The sequence below is a fragment of the Bufo gargarizans genome, chromosome 7, assembly GCF_014858855.1.
Source record: "Bufo gargarizans isolate SCDJY-AF-19 chromosome 7, ASM1485885v1, whole genome shotgun sequence".
Taxonomy (NCBI): Eukaryota; Metazoa; Chordata; class Amphibia; order Anura; family Bufonidae; genus Bufo; species Bufo gargarizans.
This window is the reverse complement of record NC_058086.1, coordinates 172,536,913-172,548,212: the sequence shown is the minus strand read 5'-3', so window position 1 is coordinate 172,548,212 and position 11,300 is coordinate 172,536,913. Positions and strand designations below refer to the sequence as shown.

General features: G+C 47.2%; 1 protein-coding gene across 3 annotated transcripts; it reads right to left on the bottom strand.

The window, feature by feature from the left end:
* Nucleotides 1-318: 318 nt before the first annotated feature.
* On the bottom strand, nt 319-10,158 carry LOC122943785 (retinal cone rhodopsin-sensitive cGMP 3',5'-cyclic phosphodiesterase subunit gamma). 3 transcript variants are annotated; one of them, XM_044301816.1, is made up of 4 exons: nt 9,839-10,158; nt 2,158-2,335; nt 1,602-1,642; nt 319-1,132 (listed from the first exon to the last, which is right to left on the bottom strand). In XM_044301816.1, the coding sequence occupies exons 2-4, from the start codon at nt 2,301-2,303 to the stop codon at nt 1,056-1,058; spliced, it is 264 nt and encodes an 87-aa protein (XP_044157751.1). In that variant the 5' UTR covers nt 2,304-2,335; nt 9,839-10,158; the 3' UTR covers nt 319-1,055. The 3 variants fall into 3 exon arrangements, with proteins under 3 accessions (XP_044157751.1, XP_044157753.1, XP_044157752.1); XM_044301818.1 differs by lacking the exon at nt 9,839-10,158 and adding an exon at nt 9,644-9,749; XM_044301817.1 differs by lacking the exon at nt 9,839-10,158 and adding an exon at nt 9,581-9,713.
* Nucleotides 10,159-11,300: the final 1,142 nt, after the last annotated feature.

Genomic DNA, 11,300 nt, shown 5'->3' with positions numbered 1-11,300 from the left:
ACACTACTTCTAGTACAAAATATTTACTTTGAGAAGATTGCAACATTGGACTATATTTTGGCAATAATCAACTGAATGAATATAATTAGTTATTGTCTTTAACATGAAGATGGATTTTTATATGAAATAAGACGACTTGTCTACATTTCTGAAATACTTTTTTTCTAATGTTTTTTTTTAAAATATATATTCAACATTTGTGTAATATTTGAATAACACTTATACCGTATATTAGGGTGTATGTATGTGTATTCCAGCTGGAGGAGTGACTATCAAAGCATATACAATTTATATTACTTTTTCATGTTTGGTTTATTTTCAAGAATATTTTTACAAAACCCAAAGATTAAACATTTTCTAAAAATCGGAGATGAAGAAGAAGAACCTGCAGCGCACTGATGATGGCCGTTTAGTTTGCTCAGACTACATGATGTTAGTTTGTAGTCTGTAACCATGGAGACACCCGGGCATGTGAACGGGAGGAAACCTGATTCTCTACTTTCGGACCTACAGGAAGAATCTCCGTTAGACTATTATATTGTTTTCATGATCACATTATAGTTTTTATATGACACTGACTCTCATTAATAGCTTTATTATTTGCTCCATTCCTGTTCAGTTTTCTTATTATCTATATAACATTATAATTCCTAGTTCCTCCTGCCTTCTTCCTCTTATATCCGGATGCCGTCCCTTAGTCGTCTCGGCTCTGTCACTTCACGCTGGACGGCCTCTGCTGTTCTTGCAAAAACTACATTTCCTAGAACAAAACGGAAACATTTCTAGAGCAATCAAGATGGCGGCTGCTGCGGGAACACAACATAGTATCAATTCTATTAGCGCTCAGTTCATTATTGGGGGGGGGTCTCCAATTGTTATCATCATGGTGACCATTTATTTTTTTATTATCCATCCTGAGGACTTCTCTCCTGACGATTCAGTCCCACGGGGCGGCCGGGCGCTGGTCAGGCGGGTGTCGGTTTAGTAGCAGATGTTAATTATCGTTTCTTGCTCTTCTTCACTTGATGAAAAGTAAGACGTCGTCAGGAGAAATCTTAGATGATGCCAAACTGGGCGAGCTCGTGCAGCTCGAGGTGGCTGAAGGCCTCCCAGGGGCAGATGACCGTGATGTCTGCGGAGGAGAAGAAGACGGGTTATTTACAGGAAATCCTCTCTACACTCAGATTATAACCCTCCTCCATACAAGCTGCAGTTTGTGCTCCAGAGCCGTCCCTTCTCTTGATTGGGCCACAGGAAGCCATTTTTGGAGGCTAGAGAGTTGTCTCTTGTGGGACCCCCGTCTTGCTGCCATAGCCACACTCCTGGTAGAACCCCCCACATGGCAGCCCACCTGCATCCCCCGACGCAGCAGCGGGACTTCTCCTCCTCCTGCTTTAGATGTTTTAGGGAATTGCATGAGTAGCAAGCGCCAGACATAAAGTTACTAAGGGAATCACCCTACAGAGGATGTGCCCCCCAGGCAATGACTGCAAACCTCACCCACACCATGGAGCCTGGAGTGAAGGAGGGTCCCATCTGCCCCCCCTCAGGCTGATCTAGGGCAGAGGGCGGGGGTCGGGGGTTACTGTCCGGTTCCTCACCTGTTCCAAGTCCTTCCATCCCGGGAATATCATCTCCGAACCTGCGAGATAAAAGTCAGATTAACTGGAGATGCGGTTTAAAGGGGAACTCTCCTCCACATCTGCTCTCTGCTGTGGCTGTACCGGTCACTGCATGGAGTTACATTGTAGCAATGTCAGCAAATGTCAGGCTCCACCCCTTAAAGGTAAACAGTTAAAGGAACCTTCTGTGCTCCTATCCCATATCGGTGTCAGGCTCCACCCCTTAAAGGTAAACAGTTAAAGGAACCTTCTGTGCTCCGATCCCATATCAGTGTCAGGCTCCTCCCCTTCTGTCATTTCTTACCACTGAGCCCCCCCCCCCCCCCCTTATACAGTGATACATTGGGAAGAAACTAGAAAGTAAAGATAAAGAACAGAACAGTTGGGGAATTAAGTGTTTATGAACCCAAAAGTATAACACTTAGAGGGCATGCTGGGAGTTGTAGTTCCACAGCAGCCACAAGAGGTCATCGCCCTGGATCTTCAGATATTCCATTCAAATATATGACATGCGACTCATGATACATGGACTTACCCTTTAACTCCCTTCTTTGGTGGTTTGCTCTTGAACTGCCGGGTCTGTCTCTGCTTGAATTTGGGAGGCCCCTTACGAGGTGTGGTGGGCCCCCCAGTAGTGTTTACGGGGGCCAAGGCGCTGGCTGCTGGGGAGCTGGAATTCATATCTGGCTGTGTTGTGCTCCACGTTCAGGAACCTAAGAAGATGGGAGTTCTAGTGAGTTACATACAGTAGCTGAAGTGTCGCCACACTGTGTCAGACCGCACCATAGGTTCCACGAGTCTATCAGCCCCTTCACCATGTTGTCACCGCTCCTCCATCCACATGTCTGAGCCCCCAGACTGCAGTCAAATCTGTGTCAGGCCCCGCCCCTTTCTCTCCTACATTATGTCTGCGGCACGGGACGTCTCCGCTTCTTCTGCATTGCAGGATCTTATGGTCACTGTGTGACAGGCTGTGATGAGTGGAGTACTCGTACACCTGAGCAGAGTAGACACGGCGGCCAGTTTAATGGGAAGTTCTGGGGAATTCATATAAGCTGCATACTGCATCCAGGTGCTGCTCCGGGCTAGCAGTGCAATCCTGTAACACTCAGGCTGCATTCTCCCCCCTGAACACCAGGTGTCGCCACAGAGCTCCTCATCTCTGGCAGCAATCATCACTGCCAGGAGTCAACAACCTGCAGCACACCAGCTGCTTTGAAACTACAACTCCCAGCATGCACACTTTACCAGCTATTCTTGTAACTCCCATAGAAGTGAAAGGAGGATTCTGGGGGTTGTAAAGGAAGAGCTGTTGATACACGGAGACCATCCTCAAGCTGCTGTTGACGGACCCGTTAATGTCATGTTTGGATTAAAGGAGTTTAAGTCAGTAAATGATGACAACTGTGTAAATTAACAGATGCACAACTGAATATCGTACTTAGGCCTCATGCACACGACCGTTCCGTTTTTTTGCGGTCCGCAAACCGTGGATCCGCATAAAACAGAAGCCGCCCGTGTGCCTTCCGCAATTTGCAGAACGGAATGGGCCGTCCATTGTAGAAATGCCTATTCTTGTACGCAAAATGGACAGGAATAGCACATGTTATATTTTTTTTGCGGGGCCACGGAACGGAGCAACGGATGCGGAAAGCACACGGAGTGCTGTCCGCATCTTCTGCTGCCCCATTGAAGTGAATGGGTCCGCACCTGAGCCGCAAAAACTTGCTCGTTCATTGGGTGATCGGCTGCACCTTTACTTGGGGAGATTGTCGGGAATGCAGGATTTCACAGCTGAGGATTCGTTACTATTGTATCCAGTCTAGACAATGTTCTGTGAGCTCAACACATCAGCAGCACAAATCTCTCCTACATAGTTTGATACAATGTATCAGTTTGGAGTCCCGCTGAATGTTCATAGAGTAAAGAAGCATCCTAAATATTTACACAAGTCCGAGATATAACAGATGATAAGATCCATCAGCAGCAGCAGCAGCGAGAGGAGAGGATTAGATACACAGCTCAGCAGGCAGTATCACACAGGATAGGATTAGATACACAGCTCAGCAGACAGTATCACACAGGGTAGGATTAGATACACAGCTCAGCAGACAGTATCACACAGGAGAGGATTAGATACACAGCTCAGCAGACAGTATCACACAGGATAGGATTAGATACACAGCTCAGCAGACAGTATCACACAGGGTAGGATTAGATTAACACAGCTCAGCAGACAGTATCACACAGGATTAGGATTAGATACAACAGCTCAGCAGACAGTATTCACACAGGTAGGATTAATACACAGCTCAGCAGGACGGTATCACACAGGATAGGATTAGATACACAGCTCAGCAGGCGTATCACACAGGATAGGATTAGATACACAGCTCAGCAGGCAGTATCACACAGGATAGGATTAGATCACAGCTCAGCAGGCAGTATCACACAGGATAGGATTAGATACACAGCTCAGCAGCAGTATCACACAGGATAGGATTAGATACACAGCTCAGCAGCAGTATCACACAGGAGAGGATAGATACACAGCTCAGCAGGCAGTATCACACAGGATAGGATTAGATACACAGCTCAGCCGACAGTATCACACAGGTATGAGGATTAGATACACAGCTCAGCAGACAGTATCACACAGGAGAGGATTAGATACACAGCTCAGCAGGCAGTATCACACAGGAGAGGATTAGATACACAGCCTCAGCAGTCAGTATCACACAGGATAGGATTAGATACCAGCTCAGAGCAGTATCACACAGGATAGGATTAGATACACAGCTCAGCAGGACAGTATCACACAGGATAGGATTAGATCACAGCTCAGCAGGCATGTATCACACAGGAGAGGATTAGCTACACAGCTCAGCAGGCAGTATCACACAGGATAGGATTAGATACACAGCTCAGCAGACAGTATCACACAGGATAGGATAGATACACAGCTCAGCAGACAGTATCCACCGGATAGGATTAGATACACAGCTCAGCAGGCAGGATCACACAGGAGAGGATTAGATACACAGCTCAGCAGGCAGTATTATCACACAGGATAGGATTAGATACACAGCTCAGCAGTCAGTATCACACAGGATAGGATTAGATACACAGCTCAGCAGGACAGTATCACACAGGATAGGATTAGATACACAGCATCAGCAGGCATGTATCACACAGGATAGGATTAGATACACAGCTCAGCAGGTACCAGATCACACAGGATAGGATTAGATACACAGCTCAGCAGACAGTATCACACAGGATAGGATTAGATACACAGCTCAGCAGGCAGTATCACACAGGATAGGATTAGATACACAGCTCAGCAGGCGGTTATCACACAGGATAGGATTAGATACACAGCTCAGCAGAGCAGTATCACACAGGATAGGATTAGATACACAGCTCAGCAGGCAGTATCACACAGGATAGGATTAGATACACAGCTCAGCAGGCAGTATCACACAGGATAGGATTAGATACACAGCTCAGCAGACAGTATCACACAGGAGAGGATTAGATACACAGCTCAGCAGACAGTATCACACAGGATAGGATTAGATACACAGCTCAGCAGCAGTATCACACAGGATAGGATTAGATACACAGCTCAGCAGACAGGTATCACACAGGATAGGATTAGATACACAGCTCAGCAGGCAGGTATCACACAGGATAGGATTAGATACACAGCTCAGCAGACAGTATCACACAGGATAGGATTAGATACACATCAGCAGCAGTATCACACAGGAGGATTAGATACACAGCTCAGCAGACAGTATCACACAGGAGGATTAGATACACAGCTCAGCAGACAGTATCACACAGGATAGGATTAGATACACAGCTCAGCAGACAGTATCACACAGGATAGGATTAGATACACAGCTCAGCAGACAGTATCACACAGGATAGGATTAGATACACAGCTCAGCAGACAGTATCACACAGGATAGGATTAGATACACAGCTCAGCAGACAGTATCACACAGGACAGGATTAGATACACAGCTCAGCAGACAGTATCACACAGGATAGGATTAGATACACAGCTCAGCAGACAGTATCACACAGGATAGGATTAGATACACAGCTCAGCAGACAGTATCACACAGGATAGGATTAGATACACAGCTCAGCAGCAGTATCACACAGGATAGGATTAGATACACAGCTCAGCAGACAGTATCACACAGGATAGGATTAGATACACAGCTCAGCAGACAGTATCACACAGGACAGGATTAGATACACAGCTCAGCAGACAGTATCACACAGGACAGGATTAGATACACAGCTCAGCAGGCAGTATCGTACATGATAGGATTAGATACACAGCTCAGCAGACTGTATCACACAGGATAGGATTAGATACATCAGGCAGGCAGTATCACACAGGATAGGATTAGATACATCAGGCAGGCACTGCTGTAAAGTAATGGCCTCTCTGGATAATGGTGATGACTTTGTTAATCTCATTATTCCCGGGATCAGGGGTTAAGAGGCTTTCGGACTTTGCGGGATAATGATAAGCTCTTGTGTCACCGTTGATTGTACTCAGCAGCAGTGCGGGATAATGCCAGCGGTAGGTGGGTGGGGTGCTCACCTCATTGCGCCCCCTCTCCTCCTGCCTCCGAGTCTCAGCTGGAATCAGATCTTCTATGAGATGTGACAGGTGACAACATCTAATGACATCCAGTGAACATGAGCAGAGGTCGGTGCTGCCAGGAGGGGGCGCCAACAAGAGGCAGGGCAGCTGAATGACTGGTGCCCCAGCAGCAGATCAAACCTCAGGAGTCAAAGCAATCCAGAGACGGGCTACAGAGGCAGCTGCAATGGGCTGCAGGAGGAGAGTGAGACTGCTCATGTCCTGTGCAGGGGCCAGATGACGGGGCCAGCAGGGGCCACGTTCGGGTTCCTGTCATTACTTCCCTCTACTCTATTACCTTTAGGGTCTATTCACACGTCCGTTGTTTGTTTCCTGATCTGTTCCGTTTTTTGCTGAACAGATCTGGACCAGATAAGCCAAACTTAAAAAGTTGTATCTAAAGGGCTGGCACCCCCTGGTCACGGCCACAGTCCCAGGAATGGAAACCAGGGGTCAGGCCTCAAACATGGAAGACGAGCAAAAACCATTTCTGACCTGGAAGTGTTTCCTCCTTGTAGAGGCTGCGATCACTTTCTATAGGAGGGGGGTCCTGGTGCGTGGAAGGGAGACATCGGGCCGCTAGGAATATATTAGGAATCTGCTATAAACCTGAGCCGTCCCTTTAAGGTCCTGGGTAATAACCTGCACTGATGTATTACGTGATGTAACATTATAGAACTTTACATTGGAGTGGGCAGCACAATGCCTCAGTGGTTAGCAGTGGATCAGTGGTTAGTGGTGGCTCAGTGGTTAGCAGTGGATCAGTGGTTAGCGGTGGATAAGTGGTTAGTGGTGGCTCAGTGGTTAGCAGTGGATCAGTGGTTAGTGGTGGCTCAGTGGTTAGCGGTGGCTCAGTGGTTAGTAGTGGCTCAGTGGTTAGCAGTGGATCAGTGGCTAGTGGTGGCTCAGTGGTTAGCGGTGCCTCAGTGGTTAGTGGTGGCTCAGTGGTTAGCGGTGGCTCAGTGGTTAGTGGTGGATCAGTGGTTAGCAGTGGATCAGTGGTTAGTGGTGGCTCGGTGGTTAGCTGTGGCTCGGTGGTTAGCGGTGGCTCGGTGGTTAGCGGTGGCTCGTGGTTAGTGGTGGCTCAGTGGTTAGTGGTGGCTCAGTGGTTAGCAGTGGATCAGTGGTTAGTGGTGGCTCGGTGGTTAGCTGTGGCTCGGTGGTTAGCGGTGGCTCGGTGGTTAGCGGTGGCTCGTGGTTAGCGGTGGCTCAGTGGTTAGCGGTGGATCAGTGGTTAGCGGTGGCTCAGTGGTTAGCGGTGGCTCAGTGGTTAGCGGTGGATCAGTGGTTAGTGGTGGATCAGTGGTTAGTGGTGGCTCAGTGGTTAGCGGTGGCTCAGTGGTTAGTGGTGGCTCAGTGGTTAGCGGTGGCTCAGTGGTTAGTGGTGGCTCAGTGGTTAGTGGTGCCTCAGTGGTTAGCACTGGTGCCTTGCAGCACTGGGGTTCTAGGTTCAAATCTGACCAAGGACACCATGTGCATAGAGTTTGTATGTTTGCCTGGGTTTCCTCCCACGCTCCAAAGACAGACTGATAGAGACTCATGCACATGACCGTTCTGCTTTTTGCGATCCACGAAACACGGAAGCTGCCCGTGTGCAATTTGCGGAATGGGCGGCCCATTGTAGAAATGCGTATTCTTGTCCGCAAACGGACAAGAATAGGACATGTTATATTTTTTGCGGGGCCACGGAACGGAGCAACGGATGCAGACAGCACACGGCGTGCTGTCCGCATCTTTTGCGACCCCATTGAAGTGAATGGGTCTGCACCCGAGCCGCATAAACTGCGGCTCGGATGCGGACCAGAACAACGGTCGTGCGCATGAGGCCTTACATTGTGAGCCCCATTGGGGTCAGCTGATGCTAATGTCTGTAAAGCGCTGCGGAGTACAGTAGCGCTATATAAGGGCATAAATAAATAAATTGGATTATGTAACAATACAGTAAATTATTATGTGTCACTGTATATGATGTAATCTGGTATCACATTAGGTTGTATCATAATAATATTATAAATGACATCATATTATATCACAATCTCTTGTGTTACATGGTATCATAGCGAGGTTATAAAATGCTACATAATATATTACAGAACATTATGTATTATATGACATTATATCGGGTTATGTTACAGGGGCTGAATCCCCTTAAAGAGACCGGTCCTGTATGGAGGAGACTTATTGGCGATGCTCCATGGGAAATGAATACGCAGAGGCATCTCCCTAGAAAGAGAAGCGTCTCGCCAGCGCCACCTTGTGGAAGTCGCTCCCTGTGAGTCCGAAACTTTCCAATGAGCCTTGGGTCACGAGGGAATAAAAGCTACTAGAAATGAGCGACGAGAGCTCCGGGTGTTACATTCATAATATTATTACTGCACCGCGATCCGTCTCCGTACAGTATTAGAATGTATGGGCTCCGGTGAGACGTGAGATATTCACAAAGTGGCGCGTGACTTCATTGAATAGTTCGTTTTCAAGCTAAAGTGGTTTTCGATTACTGAAGTTATTCAATAAACTCACGCGCAACTTTGCGAATAACTAACGTCGGCTCATCGGAGCCCATACATTCTAATACTGTACGGAGACGGATCTCGGTACAGTAATAATCCCCGATGTAGCATCTGAAGCGCGCGCCGCTCAACACTACAAGCTTCCAAGCCCGATGGATATCTAGCATTGAGTTTTATAATAATATGTCACTTAATAAAATGTTACTTTTTATCACATTGTATTCCATAAAATTATGTTACATTATAACATAGAGAAGGGGGGCGGGCTTCATCTTGATTGAAGTCTTCTCCCGGCCGGGCCGCGCGCTGGACTGAACGCGCACGCCGCGGCTCAAGCGCCATGGTGACTTATTTCTGTCCAGTATAGTACAGAGCCGGCGTTCGCAGCTCTATACTATTCTGGCCAGGAAGAAGTCACCATTGCGCAAGTCTTCTGCGCAAGCGCGGCCACCGGGATTGCGGAGAAGATTGGTGGCCGTAACCAGGGGAGACCGAATGACAACAATGAGATAAGTGGGGATGAATTTTATCCTAAATGGTGGGAATTTGTTAATCAAATATATTTACAAAAATGATCACTGTCAAATCATTAACAGATTTACCAGTGATCATTATGATGGGATACCCCTTTATATTACACTCCGTCACATTATATCACAGCCAGGTTATATAACATTCCGTATAATGTATTATAGAACATTATTGTTGCATTATATACTATACTGTGTTATGTGAGGATACATTGTATCAGATTGAATTCCATTGTTATATTACGTTACCGTCCATTCGATTATATTACATGTTACGCCTCATTCCCCTGAACCCGCTCCAGCACATGTTACCAGACTCATCTGCCTGCCACGTTCCGTGATTTTCCCGGAGCTGCTACGTCCAACAGAAGATCAATCCTAGAATCCTGGGGCATCAATAACCCTTACGTGTCCTGGATATTGGAAGCCTCAGATCCTCATGTAGATACAATATGGTTACATTGTAGCACAAGCAGTAACATTGTTCCCTCCTCGGCTGATACTCACACTTCTCCATGCGCTTTACGTCGTTTTTTCGGAGGCTCCAGCGCCTCATCCTGTATTTATACCCCGGGAACATTAAGCCGATTATCGAGAGATTATCTCCAGCAGCCAAACACGGAGTCCTGGACCTTTGACAGATGGAGGCGCTGCCTCACGTATTTACTAACCAGGGATCAAGGCAAAAGTATGTGACCCCCTCCACACTGTGCCCAATGGCCTGAAAGTGTCGGTCCCACCGACTGTGCAGAGAATCGCTGAAGTAACAATCCCCTGACATGTACCACATATAACAGGCATCATATCGGGGGGTTGTAAGTCTGGCAATTACCGTCTACATTTCACTCAAGTTTACCCCAAAGCTAACAGAAGACTGGACGCTCCATTTAAAGGGATTTCTTGCCATTGTCACAACCTTTGCTTGCTGTCAGTGAGTGAAAACAATTTGTTTTTTCAAGGCAGAAAGGAGCATCATGAATCGCTCCCCTGTCCGGACCCCCCCCCCCATAGCTCCAATCTCTACCGTTTGCATGGTCAGCCCATAAGGTGCAGTTTTGTCAGACGTTCGATATGTCATGAGGAAGGACCGCTATCTGTTATGGCCGAAACGCGCAACCGAACTTGTCCTGTGTGTCGAAGATTTTATACCGCAATACAGCTAGAATTTTTTCACCATCTCTGAGCTGGATACTGATCTACTGATAGATTGTAACACGTCCTTATCGGTGCCCCTGCACCCATCATAAACGACCTGCACCCTCTCAGAGGCGCAAGGGGAATCAAGGGTGGGTGGCACAGCCCGGGCCGGCGAAATCTGCCCAAAGACTGTTAGAAAGCAGCAAAATGTTTCATGGTATAGTAATGGCGGGACAGTCTCAGTATATACAGGACCCCCGCCATTGATGGATCCGTCATACTGGGCTGACCAGGCTGATGACATCAGAGGTGAGGCTTTATACAGGTATTACATACAGCGGCGCCCCAGTTAGACTGGCGGCTGTTATCTCCACAATCAGGAAGGACGCGCCGACCGCAACAGGAAGAAGAAACTCATGAGCTCCTTATCATATCAGCACTACAACCCCCATCATGCCAGCTTCATGAATTTTGTTATAAAATCCTTAATGAACCAGAACTGTGTATCTACTACTATTATGTGTGATACTGCCTGCTGAGCTGTGTATCTAATCCTATCCTGTGTGATACAGTCTGCTGAGCTGTGTATCTAATCCTATCCTGTGTGATACTGCCTGCTGAGCTGTGTATCTAATCCTATCCTGTGTGATACAGTCTGCTGAGCTGTATATCTAATCCTATCCTGTGTGATACTGTCTGCTGAGCTGTGTATCTAATCCTATCCTGTGTGATACAGTCTGGTGAGCTGTGTATCTAATCCTATCCTGTGTGATACTGCCTGCTGAGCTGTGTATCTAATCCTATCCTGTGTGATACAGTCTGCTGAGCTGTG